This window comes from Leuciscus leuciscus (assembly GCF_965113295.1).
Source record: "Leuciscus leuciscus genome assembly, chromosome: 9".
NCBI classification, from domain to species: domain Eukaryota; kingdom Metazoa; phylum Chordata; class Actinopteri; order Cypriniformes; family Leuciscidae; genus Leuciscus; species Leuciscus leuciscus.
The window spans coordinates 36,964,689-36,981,924 of NC_138733.1; the positions used below are offsets into that span (position 1 = coordinate 36,964,689).

Sequence of the window (17,236 nt, forward strand, 5' to 3'; positions counted from 1 at the left end):
CTAAAACTTTGGAACAAACATGTTTAAACTTTGGTTCGGACCAAACCGAACTACAAGTGTAGACATGAAGGCATGATTTATTGTAAAGATGCAAATAAAAATTGAATTTACTATGTCTTTATATAGAAAGCTGGGTAAATGTGTGTGTGTGTGTGTGTGTATTGACCTCTGTGCTGAGGCTGTAGCTGCGGCCTCCATGGCGAAGTGTCTCATTGCGCTCTCTTCGAAGTACTTCTGCTCCCAGCATGTCATATCAGCCTCCAATCCCAGAATCCTTTCCTCTCTCTCCCTTAGCAGATCCAGTAGCGCAGGAGCACTGGACTCACGCACAGAGAGGGGAACGCCTACACCAGCGCGCTACACACACACACACACACACACACACACACACACACAGACAGTGGTTATGAGTAATGTTGGGCTGGATAATTACTCTCTAACATTTAGGTCTGTTGCAGTTGACAACTCCCTTCCGTGGCAAACAGATAATGTGATTGGGCATGTGAATGTTACTATTACATAAACAGATCTACACCAACCTAAATATGTCACTGTTAAAGGGATAGTTCACCCAAAACATTTTATTTTGTCATCATTTACTCACCCTCAAGTTGTTCCAAACCGGTATGAGTTTCTTTCTTCTGTTGAACACAAAGGAAGAGATTGTAAAAAATGTTGGTAACTAAACAGTTGACGTCAGCCACTGACTTCCATAGTATTTTTTTTTTTCCTACTATTGAAGTCAATGGCTACCATCAACTGATTGATTACCAACATTCTTTAAAATATCTCCTTTTGTGTTCAACAGAAGAAAGAAACTCATACCGGTTTGGAACAACTTGAGGGTGAGTAAATTATGAGAAAATAAAAAAAATTCAACAAATTCAAAAGGAAAAACATGAATAATACATAACTAATAAAACATAAATAATAAATCAGCTCCATAGCGGGTTCCAAGTGATCAAAGGCAATTCCAATTCAACCCTATTGCACAGCTTTGTGCCGGTAGTGTTCATTCTGTGCAATGTAACAACATACAACCGAGTCAACGAGATGGTTGGAAGATGGGAAGTTAGGGAAGTTAACTCCACCCTATCTCAAGAACATGTCCTAAGAAAGCTGCCAGTCATTAAACCTCTTTTAGGACAACCATAAATTGAATTAGTTTACGACCCCACTGAATTAGTAAACTACAGAATAATCTTAAATCTTTCAAATTACGTACAGTATGTATGTAAATATATATTTAAAATATTTGCTCGAAGGTTGTGAAAGACCTGGGAGTTATGCTTGCCAGCAATTTGTCTTTTGAAAACCTTATTTCCCATGTTAACAAAACAGCATTTGGTAACACTTGACTTTTAATAAGTATACAGTAATAAAGTACTTACAAATCATTAACAAACTATTAGTTTTATGTTAATTCATAGTTTATTTATTGTAGTCTCTACATTGTTAATATATTAATAGGCTTTATATAAACAGAGAGCTCTTCATTCATTGTCACTGTAATTAACACAGTTATTATTGTTTAATTAGCTCATACTTTGTTTACTTTGTTAACTGTAAATAATAACTGTAAATATTAACTGTAAATAGTTCTCACTTTAGATTAGGTCACGGAAAATGGGTGCTTTAAGTGCTGTTACTTGACAACTTTTACTTGACATTAATTTCATTAGTATTAAGTGTTCCTTAAAAAAATAAATAACTCTCTCTCTCTCTCTCTCTCTCTCTATATATATATATATATATATATATATATATATATATTATGTCACCAGATGAAGAAGAAGACTGAAGACGGCAGGTTCAAAATATATACAAGGTCTAATCCAAAAGCAGGCACAGAGTTGTAACAGTGTGTCCAACAATTGTTGCACAATGTTGTATTTACAGTACAACTGTAGAAATTGCAATACTAATATTTATGTCTTAATTTCTTCTTTTTCAAGAGTAAAATCATCCAGCTTTTATTTTGCTGAAAAATCATTAACTGTTAACAGGTTTCTCGCTTCTTACTACAAATCTGGTGAAATGGGTGGTGCACATTGCTTTCCAAATATATGCCATAAGTGACCCAAACTCAGAGCAGAAATACAGAGGTGGAGTAAATGTGGAGCAGCTGACCACATTATCCCAAACATTGTAATCCCTGTAATTCCTTAAAAATCTTAATTCTCTGTACCTTGCCTTACTAATACTGAAAAAATAACAATTTAATTACTTCAATGAACTTCAATGAGTTTATCCATCAAATGTTGGACCAAGAGCAGCTTTTACACCGGAGTAAAGAGTTGAGCATTTGAGTTCCGTGCAGACAATAAAACTGACTGGAGCAAGACAGTGACTGGACTTCAAATATTCAAGTGACACGCAACTCATATTTTACCGAAATCACACATGAAATCAAATAACACTCGCTAGATAAAGAGCCCAGAGTGCTCTGATTGGCCAGCTGATTGTAATCCCTGTAATTCCTTAAAAATCTTAATTCTCTGTACCTTGCCTTACTAATACTGAAAAAATAACAATTTAATTACTTCAATGAACATGACCTGGACACACTATGTAGTTAGCATGTGTAAATTCATTGCATTGCTGGAGGAAGATGGGCTTTTTGGCATTTACATTTTTTATTTTTTTATTTCCAGTCAAGTCAAGTCATCTTTATTAATATAGAGATTTATACAATAACTGTTTCAATCATTGTACTGTAATTTTCAGTTGAAGAAGTTTCAGTTCAATTCACGGACCTGTTGTGTTCGCAATGACTCCAGTTCTCTCTCCAGGCGCGTACGCAGACGTCGTTCCAGCTGCTCGCGTTTCTCACATGCCACCTGGAGTTGTGCTAGTGCCTGCTGCAACCGCTCCACCCGCTCCACATACTTCTGCTTTTTACTCAACTACAGCACACAGACAGACAGAAGAGAGATAATGATTTACTTGGGAAGACTGACGCTGCTTAGTGGGTGTTTTATATCTCTCTCTTTATTTAAGTATGCCAGATTGTAAAGATAATAAATAAAAGTTTAAGTGAGCTACTGCTACTGGCCTGTCCAGTATAATATAACACAAACTCTAGGGATAACAGTTTCAATTAATGTTGTTTGGATGTCACAAAGCAGTGCAATCTAATTGGGTGAGCAGTTTACTTGATGCAGGATTTATGGTTTGAACAGTATAATAGGCCAGTAAAAGTGATTTAAAAGCTTCTTCTCGTGTGAGTTTTCCCATTAATTCTCAATTACAACCCATCCTCACACTGAAATCGGATTGGATTCATTCAGATTGATGAAAATTAATACATGTAAACATACTTACTGTGAGTGTATATTAGTTACATTTATTGTTTGCTTTTGGGATCTGATAGAAACTTTGGACCAGGAAGCGGTGAAACATGACGTCAGACTTAAAGGTAGGGTAGGTAATCCTGTTCAGAAACACTTTTTTTTATACTGGGTGAAATGGTCCTTCCATCCTGATAGTAGTCAATACATTATGTGTTTAGAAAAAGGAATGAAAAAAATCAGACCTCTGTAGCAGCTGCAGGACAGTAAAAACTCTGACCAATCACTGCCATTCGGTGCGAATGTAAAGAACCAATCAGATGCCTTCATGTCTCGTGCCCGCCCCGAGCCCCACTGCGCGCGCTGCCCGGCGTGCACTCATCACATGTCACCGTTCCCGGAAATATTCAGCTCAAAGCACCTGCATATGCAGTCAGCGAATGCAAACAAGGCAAAAACTACTTCCTCGGACCCTGCCCGCGCTCTTGAACGACCTCCTCTGCTTCGCCCTCAACCCCGGACCTGTCCTCGAACCGACGATGCGGTACTTGTCTCCGGACTCGGAGTGTACGTTAGTCTTCATTAGAGTCAACAATGTTTTCATCATGGAAACTCTTACATGCAAAACACCGTATATGTTATGAATCTTACACGAAATTCATCTTCATCACAGTGTAACTGATGGTAATGGAAAAACGTGTATCAATGCAACCTGTTTTTAGTTTTGCCTTATAAATATAGCTCGTTACCGAATGAAACTTTACCATTATCGATATGCTAGCTTGATAGTGAGTACTAAAAGAAATCTTATTTGTTTATATTCATAGTGATAAAGTTAGGTATTTTATTACATGTGATTCTGACATGATGTCACTGTATGTACTGCGCTCCTTCCTCTCCACTCGTCTCAGGTAATAAATGCGTCTTGTTCCAGCCTGAGCGTTTGGCGTCGCGCGTTCATGTGTTTTGGGGGCGTGGCTTTGGAAGGAGCTCAGAAGGGAGGGGGTGGAGTGAATGGAAATAATGAGCTGTGTTTATTGCAGATTAAAAGGTCTACAGTCACTCGATTTTTATATTTTCTTTTTCAGAGTACTTACATTTTAATTATGTATTGGTATATAAAGACAGTTTAAACAAATTTGGAATGGTTTTTTTTGTTGAAAAATGATTACCTACCCTACCTTTAACAACGGGATTTGTGTCTATCACCAGTAACTATAGCAACAGTGACTGAAGTATATCAAATATGACGGTGTCCATAAATCTAGAAAGTCTCATCACATCTGACACGATAAGAGTCCAATCGAGGGATGAGTTTATCCATCAAATGTTGGACCAAGAGCAGCTTTTACACCGGAGTAAAGAGTTGAGCATTTGAGTTCCGTGCAGACAATAAAACTGACTGGAGCAAGACAGTGACTGGACTTCAAATATTCAAGTGACACGCAACTCATATTTTACCGAAATCACACATGAAATCAAATATCACTCGCTAGATAAAGAGCCCAGAGTGCTCTGATTGGCCAGCTGATCCAGTGTGCTGTAATTGGCCTAACACCTCAAGCATGTGTCGGAAATGTAACACCTCTTTACCATAATCGTGAGCTTCAGCTTCCAAGGCTTCTTAACCAATTAATATAAACAGTTAAACAGTTAATAATGCTGTTGTTTTTTTATCGTATCAGTTCAGCCGAGAGTCAGATTCTGAAAATGTGGATGATCAAGCAGATCAGCTTTGAAAGCACGACTTACATTTACATTTATGATTTGGCAGACGCTTTTATCCAAAGCGACTTACATTGCATTTCAAGGTACACATTTACATTCTTATCAGTTATCTTATCAGTTATCAGACTTGAGCAGAACTTTTCACAGTGGAAAGGTTTTATTTTGTATTTACTATGTTTTTGGACATAAATCCATCTCAGCACTTGATCATTTGTGAAGGCTCCCGGCTTCGCCCTAGGTTGACCCTCTTAGGGCTATGCCATGGTTTGTCATCCCTTCAGCTCTGTCAGAGCATCCCATTTCACCAGTTCTGCTGAGGCTTCCTCCACTGGCTCCTCTGCCAGTGTTCATCTGTTCCTCTGTTGGCTTCCATGTGATCTCTTCCTCCGCCGGCTTCCCAGTTGTCTCGTCCTCTGCCAGCTTCCCTGTGGTCTCTTCCTCTGCCAGCTTCCCTGTGGTCTCTTCCTCTGCCAGCTTCCCTGTGGTCTCTTCCTCTGCCAGCTTCCCTGTGGTCTCTTCCTCTGCCAGCTTCCCTGTGGTCTCTTCCTCTGCCAGCTTCCCTGTGGTCTCTTCCTCTGCCAGCTTCCCTGTGGTCTCTTCCTCTGCCAGCTTCCCTGTGGTCTCTTCCTCTGCCAGCTTCCCTGTGGTCTCTTCCTCTGCCAGCTTCCCTGTGGTCTCTTCCTCTGCCAGCTTCCCTGTGGTCTCTTCCTCTGCCAGCTTCCCTGTGGTCTCTTCCTCTGCCAGCTTCCCTGTGGTCTCTTCCTCCACTGGCTTCCCTGTGGTCTCTTCCTTCGCTGGCTTTCCTGTGGTCTCTTCCTTCGCTGGCTTTCCTGCGGTCTCTTCCTCTGCCAGCTTCCCTGTGGTCTCTTCCTCCGCTAGCTTCCCTGTGGTCTCTTCCTCCGCTGGTTTCCCTGTGGTCTCTTCCTCCGCCGGCTTCCCTGCGGTCTCTTCCTCTGCCGGCTTCCCTGCGGTCTCTTCCTCCGCCGGCTTCCCTGCGGTCTCTTCCTCCGCCGGCTTCCCTGCGGTCTCTTCCTCCGCCGGCTTCCCTGCGGTCTCTTCCTCCGCCGGCTTCCCTGCGGTCTCTTCCTCCGCCGGCTTCCCTGCGGTCTCTTCCTCCGCCGGCTTCCCTGCGGTCTCTTCCTCCGCCGGCTTCCCTGCGGTCTCTTCCTCCGCCGGCTTCCCTGCGGTCTCTTCCTCCGCCGGCTTCCCTGTTGTCTCTTCCTCTGCCGGCTTCCCTGTGGTCTCTTCCTCTGCCAGCTTCCCTGTGGTCTCTTCCTCTGCCAGCTTCCCTGTGGTCTCTTCCTCTGCCAGCTTCCCTGTGGTCTCTTCCTTCACTGGCTTCCCTGTGGTCTTTTCCTCCGCTGGCTTCCCTGTGGTCTCTTCCTCCGCCGGCTTCCCTGTGGTCTCTTCCTCCGCTGGCTTCCCTGTGGTCTCTTCCTCTGCCAGCTTCCCTGTGGTCTCTTCCTCTGCCAGCTTCCCTGTGGTCTCTTCCTTCACTGGCTTCCCTGCGGTCTCTTCCTCTGCCAGCTTCCCTGTGGTCTCTTCCTCCGCCGGCTTCCCTGTGGTCTCTTCCTCCGCCGGCTTCCCTGTTGTCTCTTCCTCTGCTCGCTTCCCTGTGGTCTCTTCCTCTGCCAGCTTCCCTGTGGTCTCTTCCTCTGCCAGCTTCCCTGTGGTCGCTTCCTTCACTGGCTTCCCTGCGGTCTCTTCCTCTGCCAGCTTCCCTGTGGTCTTTTCCTCCACAGGCTTCCCTGCGGTCTCTTCCTCCGCCAGCTTCCCTGTGGTCTCTCCCTTCACTGGCTTCCCTGTGGTCTCTTCCTCTGCCAGCTTCCCTGTGGTCTCTTCCTCTGCCAGCTTCCCTGTGGTCTTTTCCTCCGCCGGCTTCCCTGCGGTCTCTTCCTCCGGCGGCTTCCCTGTGGTCTCTTCCTCCGCCGGCTTCCCTGTGGTATCTTCCTCCGTCGGCTTACCTGCGGTCTCTTCCTCCCCCGGCTTCCCTGCGGTCTCTTCCTCCGTCGGCTTACCTGCGGTCTCTTCCTCCGCCAATTTCCCTGCGGTCTCTTCCTCTGCCAGCTTCCCTGTGGTCTTTTCCTCCGCCAATTTCCCTGCGGTCTCTTCCTCTGCCAGCTTCCCTGTGGTCTTTTCCTCCGCCGGCTTCCCTGTGGTCTCTTCCTCTGCCAGCTTCCCTGTGGTCTTTTCCTCTGCCGGCTTCCCTGTGGTCTCTTCCTCTGCCGGCTACCCTGTGGTCTTTTCCTCCGCCGGCTTCCCTGTGGTCTCTTCCTCCGCTGGCTTCCCTGTGGTGTGGTCTCTTCCTCTGATGGCTTCCTGTGGTGTGGTCTCTTCCTCCGCCGGCTTCCCTGTGGTCTTTTCCTCCGCCGGCTTCCTTGTGGTCTCTTCCTCCGCCAGCTTCCCTATGGTGTGGTCTCTTCCTCTGATGGCTTTCCTGTGGTCTCTTCCTCTGATGGCTTTCCTGTGGTCTCTTCCTCTGATGGCTTTCCTGTGGTCTCTTCCTCTGATGGCTTTCCTGTGGTCTCTTCCTCTGATGGCTTTCCTGTGGTCTCTTCCTCTGATGGCTTTCCTGTGGTCTCTTCCTCTGATGGCTTTCCTGTGGTCTTTTCCTCCGCCGGCTTCCCTGTGGTCTCTTCCTCCGCCGGCTTCCATGCGGTCTCTTCCTCTGCCAGCTACCCTGTGGTCTTTTCCTCCGCCGGCTTCCCTGTGGTCTCTTCCTCCGCTGGCTTCCCTGTGGTGTGGTCTCTTCCTCTGATGGCTTCCTGTGGTGTGGTCTCTTCCTCCGCCGGCTTCCCTGTGGTCTTTTCCTCCGCCGGCTTCCTTGTGGTCTCTTCCTCCGCCGGCTTCCCTGTGGTGTGGTCTCTTCCTCTGATGGCTTTCCTGTGGTCTCTTCCTCTGATGGCTTTCCTGTGGTCTCTTCCTCTGATGGCTTTCCTGTGGTCTCTTCCTCTGATGACTTTCCTGTGGTCTCTTCCTCTGATGGCTTTCCTGTGGTCTCTTCCTCTGATGGCTTTCCTGTGGTCTCTTCCTCTGATGGCTTTCCTGTGGTCTCTTCCTCTGATGGCTTTCCTGTGGTCTTTTCCTCCGCCGGCTTCCCTGTGGTCTCTTCCTCCGCCGGCTTCCATGCGGTCTCTTCCTCTGCCGGCTTCCCTGTGGTCTTTTCCTCCGCCGGCTTCCCTGTCGTCTCTTCCTCTGCCGGCTTCCCTGCGGTCTCTTCCTCCGCCGGCTTCCCTGTGGTCTCTTCCTCCGCCGGCTTCCCTGTGGTCTCTTCCTCCGCTGGCTTCCCTGTGGTGTGGTCTCTTCCTCCGCCGGCTTCACTGTGGTGTGGTCTCTTCCTCCGCCGGCTTCACTGTGGTCTCTTCCTCCGCCGGCTTCCCTGTGGTCTCTTAGTCCGCTGACTTCCCTGCGGACTCTTCCTCAGCGGGCTTCCCTACGGACTCTACCTCTTCCAGCGTCCCTGCATTCTCTTCCTCTGCCGGCTTCCTCGTGGTCTCTTCCTCTGCCGGCTTCCTTGTGGTCTCTTCCTCTGCCAGCTTCTCTGTGATCTCTTCCTCCGCCAGCTTCCCTGTGGTCTCTTCCTCTGCTGGCTCCTCTGTGGTCTCTTCCTCCATCCATTCCCCCATGGTACTCTTCTGCTTGGGGGTCCTGGCCCACCTTCCCACCCTCCCACCCACTGTTAATCATTATCATCTCCTCCCACCATTAAGGTGTTGTTTTTGTTTATGGCTCCAGGAAGCGCCTACCAGTAGGGGGAGTAATGTTCCATGTTATGTTGTTGTACATTCAAAGACTCTTGTTTTGACATTGTGTGGATCTCCATTCCTGTGCTTCCTTTGCTTTGGACATTCTATTCCTGTACTTCCGTTTTCTTCATCTATTGGATCTATTGGTTTATATTAATCTACTGCAAAGATCCTGGCCTCTGCTCATCCCTCAGATGTTGTTTAATATGTTCATTCAGGGTGCACAGACTCACCTCTTCTTCTAGTTTGACGACTTTGCTCTGAGCGTTATTTAAAGCCTGCTCTAAGATGTCAATGTGTCGTCGCTGATCCTCATTGGCTGATCGGAGAACAGCTGCCTCCATCTCTAATTTTTCTAGATCTTTCAGGCTTTCTCTTCCTGAGAAAAAAAAAGAAGAAAAGGAAGAAGAAAAAATTCAACATTTCAGTGTAATTAGTAGAATACGGTGCTCTATTTAGTGTATTTAGTTTGCATATAGATTGATGTTCTTTGACTGCAGCTTAAAGGTGAACTGTGAAACTTTGTCCTATCTATGGTCATCTGTTGTTAAAAACATAAATTGAAGATTACTTGAAGAGTTGTTATTTTAGTTGACTATTACACAAAGCCAGTTTCAGTGGCTACCCAGTGGCTACCCATAAGTTTGAGTTTGAGCAAAACTTGAGTTGTTGTTTTTTTTTGCTCAAGAAGGTGGATTGGTTTTTAGCAGTGTTCTTCACCATGGTAACTTACCCAGTATAAAACCTTCTCTGGAGCAGGTTAGCCATGTAGAGGTCACAAACCAAAACTGGACCTAACAGCTATGAGTGACATATATCTGATGCGGTCATGAAGCCACTTCCCCTGTATCTCTTGTTCCAAATTAAAGCAGTTCACAGTGACTTTTTATTTTTTTATATGCCAACTATTATTAGTTTTATTTTTTATTTTTTTGTATATCCATATAAGCTTTAGAAAACATAAAGCTTTTAAAGCAGTTCACAGTGACATTTTTTTTTAGTTTTATACCAGCTATTATTAGATTTATATTTTTAGGGGGTTTTTGTATATCCATATAAGCTTTAGAAAACATAAAGCTTTTAATATTCCTATAATTTCTCTTTTTAGCCCTTTGTGAAACTAGAGTTAATCATAAACTCTGAATCAAAACCTGAGTTGGCAGATAACTGAATTATATGGTTATGTCAAACTCTAAACCTACTCTGAAACTCAACTAGCTTTGTGTAACAGGCTAGTTGTGCTTTAGCACTGCTCTACTGTGTGGAAATCTTATAGTTTGAGGTACACCTATGCTTGCCTGTGATCATATCAGGGCACATCTGTCATTTTACACCAAGACCCACTGGCTAAAAAAAAGAAAGTCCTACAAAGCATATATCATCTGATATGACAAACATTCAAATGATGCAAACCTGAAATTTGCTGCCAAATCCAATTCTGAACCTCTTAAAACATAAATATTATTGTATACTTGCCAGGGAATCGGAGTAAGGCAAGAACTCAGTTTTTATGCACGTGCTCAATTATGTAATTTTAGTTTTTTCCCCAAAGAGAGAGATAGAGAGAGAGAGAGAGAGAGAGCAAGCAAGGAAATGGCACAGGAAGTTAAGGGAGGGAAGCAAGCATTCATTTGGGTTGAGCAGTTAGACAACCTGATTAGATTCAATATTTTTGGGGGAAAAAGACCAAGCAAACAGAAATGGTGTAAAAATAATGATTGTGTAATGATGCACAAAAAGCAGTAAAATCTCACTGTGTGAAAGATACAAGTGTCCGTCATCTTGGCCCTCCAGCTCCTGACTGGCTAGCTGATGATTGGCTGTTTCCAAACGCTCTTAAAAACACATATGAGAAAATGTTATTTGTCACAGGACACAAGAACAGCTAAAATAAACTAAATTGACAAGCACATCAATAAAATACTTACAAAGTTCAACAATTTTGAATAAAACTCAAGTTCTAATCAAAGCATGAGCACTGTCTCACCTCTCAAGTCTCTGTTAAAATCATGAAGACGCCTGATCTCTGCTTCTAGTTTATTCCTCATGTTTTTTTCCAAAGCATCCCGTTTGGATGTGCTCTTCACTAAACACTCATGTGCCTCTGACAGGTGCACAACTTCCACCTCCAACTGAAAATACAGCACAAACTCCCATTAATGCTGCACTGTAATATAATAATGCCAGTGTCCTCCTGTCAGTGTGCTGTATTAAAATCATACTGGACAGTATCCCAAAAATATTTTCATCACCACAGCACAGATAGATAGATAGAGAGTCAGACAGATAAGTACCCGCTGTAGTTTGCTGGCCTTCTCCTTTTGCTTGAGAAGTTCTTGTCTAAGGCTTTGGTTCTCTTCTTTTAGGATCTCCAGCATCTGCTTGGCATGGCTTACCATGGCATACGTTTCCCCTGGGAAAGGCTGTCCAAAAAGGGCCACACAAGAAGACAGTCCCTGGGTCTCAGATCCAGTCTGAGCTAGAGGAAATCCCAGGGACTGAGACAGGGATATAGCCTGATATTGTTGCTGAGAAGCCTGTGAGGGCAGGATACAAGTCTCAGAAGCCATGGGACTGGTCTGTGTTTGTTGCTGTGATGAAGACAAAGGGCACTGTCTAAAATACAAAGAGATAGTGATTGAAAAGTGAGACAGATAATGTGTTAGCTCCTGTTCATAATAAATACTTATAGGTGAAGTGTGTACATTTTCCAATGTTAAAACAGTTTATCATTTACAAGTTAAATAGATGTGAGTTAGTTTAATGCAGAGACAACTATAAATAAGTAACTGGTATGCTGGTTTAAATTATAAACACTGAGCCACCTTAAAACATTGTTTGTTTGATTGGTCGAACATGTCAGTGTCTGGCTCAGCCAATGGTTACCTGTAATAATCTGTTTGGGGGAATTTGGAAACCATAATTTTTGCAGTTCCAATTGGTGCTGCTAGTGGCGCAGAAATGACACAATTCACCTTTACGTGTCTGTTACAATTACCTTGCTATATTTCTAAGTGGCACTGTCTCCAACATGGCTGCTCTCAAAGTATCACTGTAGAAGTGTCCCTGTTCCAGAGATTCTGAGTTGGAGTGTAATGTGGGCGAAAGCATAGTCTGTACCTTAAATTTAAAAGGATATTCTGGGGGAGGACCTCTTTGATCCAAATTCCATTGAGGTAAGGGTAAGGGTGGTGGTGGAAGTTGTAGGTTGCTCATGGAGGTCTTACTAGTTGGTGAGAGGGAATCTGCTGTATTATCATCAGACCCACAAGGAAAAGTGTCTCGTGAGCAAGGTGAATTGGAAGGTCCCACACTTTGCTTAGCTCCATTGCATTTTAGACTGAGTTGCATGATCCTTTCACTGAGTGAGCGAACATGACCCTGTTTCAACTCTGTCAGACCTTCATCAGGAGATGTACTACCAGTTCCCCCTTGCTGGGCCCATGCTTGACCCTCCACAAGAACTGCTGAGAGAGAAGTGGAAGAGGACGAAAGTGAAGGAGGGGAAGAGAGTGAGTGTGTGTTAGAAAATGATTGCAGATGGGAATGTGAGCTTGCAGGACTGTCAGACATTGTTGAAGACTGTATCTGCTGAACCTGATTGTGTTGGAGCTGACTTTGGTGTGCATGGCCCTCCTTGTGAAAGACATGGTTCTGATTTTGTTGAAGATTGTTTGAAAGGTTGTCTGGATTTTGAACAGTCTGTTGGTTGTGGCCAGGGATTTGGGACTGAGGGTCCATCAGACTTTGCTGTCCTTTGTACAGCTGAGACTGGATTTTAGCCTCCTCGTAAGACGGAAGTTCTAAGGTGTCAAATCCGGACAAAGTCTGGGCTGCTTGGACTGCTTGACCAGTACCTGGGCTAACACCACAAGTCTTTTCCATGGAACTGCTGTCCACTTGATGTTCCTGGCCTTGAGGCTCCTGTCGTGATTGAAACTGCAAGGGCATAAACTGATATGAATGGGCTCCTTGACCCTCCTTTTCAAGGAGTAGGTTCTCTGTAGATGTGGGGTTGCTTAGCATCTGAGAACTGTCGTTTTCTACCCCTCCTCCAATTCCACTTGTTCCGTATCGCAGATGTTCTTGCATAAGCCTGTGAAGCACAGTTCCAGACGCACTCTCCTCAGAACTGTGCATGTCTGCTGCTGCACGGGTGGGCAAAAAATAGCACGGATACGTACCGATGAATTGGATAATGTTATCTACAAAAGGAGAAGGAACAAATTATTATTCCAATACTAATACAAAATCAAGAATGATTACAAATATATATTATATATTATATTATATATATATATATATATATATATATATATATATATATATATATATATATATATATATATCATGCTTACAGACATGGACATGACTAGGCCCTGGCAATTGGGCTATAGTTCTGCATGTTTTTTTTATTGCCTTGGATCTTACTTTTCTTTACCCTTTTTATATGTTCACTTCAGCAACTGTAATTACAATGCCAATTGGACACATTTTCTGTGTATTTCAACAATTCATTCACACTGGAAGCAATGAACACTTGAAATAAAATGAGCATAGGTTTAGCGCTGAACTGCTTACATAATACATGAGCATAAGTATAAGTATATGTTATATGCATTTATTATAAGGGTATGCTATATTCATTATTCTTCTTCTCTTTTTTTATGGACCAATAAATTAGTGTTGTTGAGCGAATCTGTTGAGTGAACAATTCAATGGCTCACTCATAAATACAGTTCTCCACCTACTGGCATAATGATATAATCTTGAGAAAGAGTCACTGAAAACTCCCCATCACTGTGCAAAGTGCAAAGACTGCAAAGACTGAAAAGACTGACAGCTTATTTACAAACATAGACAAACTGTGAAAAGACTTTTGTATATATCAGCACTGCTCAGCCAATCAAATTCGAGAACCAGAACTGTTGTATTATAATGGATGGCTGACACAACATGTCAAACACATTGTATTCAGGAGGAATAAGGAGGAACTACAAGGATGTTTGATGTCTGTAACCATAAGCACTTCTGTGGACATTACAACTCCTAAAGCCCCAAAGGACATACCGGTACTCTGGATTGTGCCACTAGAATTTTTATTCTGTCATGTGTTTTTGTTATCTTTCATGTAAGGTATTCTAACAAAAAAAAACGTACAAATAAGAGCCTACTCTATAATAAAAGTTACGCCTTTTCAAATGTTTTAATTTAATATTAATACTTTTCCTTAATTCAGAATAAAAGCCTGGATTATTTATAATTCCACGAGAATAGGGACTATAACAACACAGAAAAACGAAATTTTTGCAATCACTTTCAGAACTATTTTTTTTCCAGCTGATGGAGGAAACCATTGAAAGCCAATCAGATTCACCTGACTTCAAAAGCTTACGCATTAAAGCGACATCGCTGCATCGCGCGATTATAATAAACAGATCGTTACCGTTATATGTAGGCCAGGTCTAGGACATTCAGTTGTTGCTTCGTTAAACGCAACTAATCACATAGCCTACTTTATTGCACAATGTGATCATGTAAAAGATTATGTTTTGTCAGGTAACCTAAAGTGTGCTTTATATAACATATTTATGAACTGGTTTTATTATCATTATATCATTTATTTTAACTGAATCAATTTGGATCAGATCAGATACCTGACAACTGCGCATTTATTACAGTAGATTCATAGTATAAAAAAAATATATATATATATATTAAAAATACTATAAATAATTAACAAGACAACATATAAGAAATGACAGGAGGAATGAAGAGGGAAACATACCCCAGAAACCAAAAATAGAAACACTAGATGAACTTCAGCATTACGTAGCCAACTAAAGCCCCACCGCAGTCCACATTACCGACAGGCGCATGAAACATTACAAGACATTTAGAAGCATATATTCAATTAATGTCCATGCAGTGAGACCTACAAAACAAAACAAAAAAAACAAAACGAAAAATGAAAAAGTTGACTTTACTAAGTAGCTAATCCATTGCATTTGAAACAAATAATTATCAATAAGCATTATTAAATAGATAAATCCTAGTGCTTGGCACATGCAGATATCTAAACTCCATCTGAGAGCTGGTAAACATGAGTCACGCATCACGTTACACTGATCACATCATCCGCTACATTGAATTCACAGAGTAAACTTTGAAAAACAAGGCAGATAAGCTAGCAAATTTATGTTCGCATTTACCCAGCGAGATCTTGACACGGATAACTCAATCTGTCAACGGGGGAGAGTTTTTGTAAGTAGGGACTCTCTGGAGCTGACCGAAGCGCTGCTGCTGAACACATTTGACTGGCTTGCAACAATCATGTCCATTCACTGTGGTATGGCAGGAATGTGTGTGTGCCCGACCCGCTAGTCAACATGCGTTCCTGGGTCCTAGCGCCAGTCAAGAATATAAGTGCGTGCGTACACATTATATTTCCCCGGGGGGAATCTTTAAATAAAGATTAAAAAAAATAAATAATATATTGTCATATTCATTAATATTTATTTAACAGAAACACTTAGAATATATACAAACATTGTATTAGATTGTCTAGACAATATGTTTAATCTGCCCTACATTAAAACATTCTCTTTTTTTTTTAAATGATACAATATTAATTTTAAATATTACAGTATAAACACTGTTATGCAAAGAATAAGAGGTTCAACACTGTTGTGGTAATCAGATACTTTTTTTTGTGCACAAAACATTTGGAACTTCTACCATATTTAGACGCACACAGAAATCAAGAATCAGTGTATGAATCTCAACAACCGTGACATGATTCATGCTGCAATGCATGCTGGGAACCATGGATGAGTTTTATAGTATGGTAGCTCCCAGAATGCATTTCAGCATGAAGCATGACACAGTTGTTGAGATTCATACACTGATTCTTGATGTCTGTGTGTGTTTAAATATAGGCCTAGTAGTAGTTCTAAATGTGTTGTGCACAAAAAAAGTATCTGATAATAGTATCTTATTAAAGTATCAGTGTTTAAACTACAATATTTAAAAAGCATTTAATGAACTAAAACACTTTTGATCAGTGATTACTCTTGGGAATGTGTGAGATCTGTGACCCTGATTATTTAATGATGATTATTAAAATTAAAAACTCAAAAGACCAATTAAAGCAAATGCTGATCACCTTAATGGTAACTATTGTTACTATAATGGTATACTGTTTTTGCTGTTTAACCCTCCTCTGCTGAGATCTTTTAGTGTTAAACGTTCTGTTGGGATTTAAAGGGTTTCTGTTGTCTGAGTTTTGTTGGTCACCATTGTGCTGAAGAGTAGAGCTTGTGCTTCAATATATCAAATAATCTTTGTCTATAGTATTTACAGTGGGTATAACAAGAATTCACAAATGTAAGTCTTTTGAGAGAGAAAATCATGTCAGATCTTCAATGTACAGTAATATTGAAACCAACTAAATTCATGCAACAAACACATATACGTTTTTATGTGCTTAAGATGTGCAGTCAACAAGTTCACTTAAAACAATTGTGTGAAATTACAGTATATTCCAGGTTAATAATTGCATTACTTTCACAGTAATTTCACAGTACTTCTCTTGTATTTAACTGCACTCTCAAAAAATTACTGTAAACAAACAATATCATGTTGAATTTCTACAGTACATAGCCTATGTACCCAAGGTACCCAGCATGCAATGTAGCATAAATAGGTTATGCTGTATAGGTTTTTTTATATATACTTCTTGGTTTTATCTGTGCTGCTGAACTTATTTTTGGCTCACTTTTAGCAGTTTGTGTTGTTGGTTCACCATTTTTGTGTTTGTAGTTGTGATGTATTGATGTCTGTCAACGTGTTACGTGTTAGTAAAGCATTCATTAACACATTGACTATTACTGCTTTATAAATGATGAATTAACTATTTACTAATGCTTAGCTAATGTTTCATAGCATGCAGTTATTATAAAGTGTTACCGAAATATTTAGTTTCAAGTAATCATATTAAGCAGAGATCCAAACAGTCAAAGATACTAAACACTGAGCATTGTGCATATGTGTGTATGTGTAAAGATTACACCCTTAAGCAGCTGAATTGGCTGTCGAATCTGTCGAGCGGAAAAGATACTACACAGTATTCCACAAATGTGAAGGTGTGTAAAAAAAATCTATGCATCATGAACATTTTTATAAAGCAAAATCAAATACTATTTTACACAAGGTAAGGCACTCTCAAGACAATGTTTGCCATCTACGTTGTTCTAAAAGAAAATGGGGGAAAACACACATAAAAAGTAATTAAAAAGTATTTTCCTCTAGTAGAAGATGATACTGGATCACATATCTTTCCTGCCACTTTTTAAAACTTCTATAAAAGGTGTCCTACCTCTTTAGTTGCTCCTCTGTTACTTCTAGTATTGTTGCTGCTGGTGTGTTCAATAAGTAATAAGTCCCCCCTTCCATGTAAAGCGCTTTGAGTGC

General features: G+C 41.7%; 1 protein-coding gene and 1 long non-coding RNA gene across 5 annotated transcripts in view; one reads left to right on the forward strand and one right to left on the reverse strand.

The window, feature by feature from the left end:
- Positions 1-17,196, reverse strand: part of amotl1 (angiomotin like 1) — a 30,806-nt gene extending 13,610 nt beyond the window's left edge. Inside the window, exons 1-9 of one of the 4 annotated variants that reach the window (XM_082180620.1) lie at positions 14,977-15,130; positions 14,553-14,699; positions 11,763-12,969; positions 11,059-11,380; positions 10,752-10,896; positions 10,519-10,599; positions 8,998-9,143; positions 2,757-2,906; positions 167-357 (exon numbers count right to left, since the gene is read on the reverse strand). In XM_082180620.1, coding sequence (XP_082036746.1) covers positions 167-357; positions 2,757-2,906; positions 8,998-9,143; positions 10,519-10,599; positions 10,752-10,896; positions 11,059-11,380; positions 11,763-12,904 — 2,177 coding nt within the window. In that variant the 5' untranslated portion in view covers positions 12,905-12,969; positions 14,553-14,699; positions 14,977-15,130. Of the gene's footprint in view, positions 1-166; positions 358-2,756; positions 2,907-8,997; positions 9,144-10,518; positions 10,600-10,751; positions 10,897-11,058; positions 11,381-11,762; positions 12,970-14,552; positions 14,700-14,976; positions 15,133-17,141 lie in introns of those variants that run through there. The other 3 variants (XM_082180621.1, XM_082180619.1, XM_082180622.1) reach the window with 3 other exon arrangements.
- The window catches only part of LOC309506814, a 360,589-nt gene that overhangs the window by 5,819 nt on the left and 337,534 nt on the right, over positions 1-17,236 (forward strand). The window lies entirely within an intron of this gene.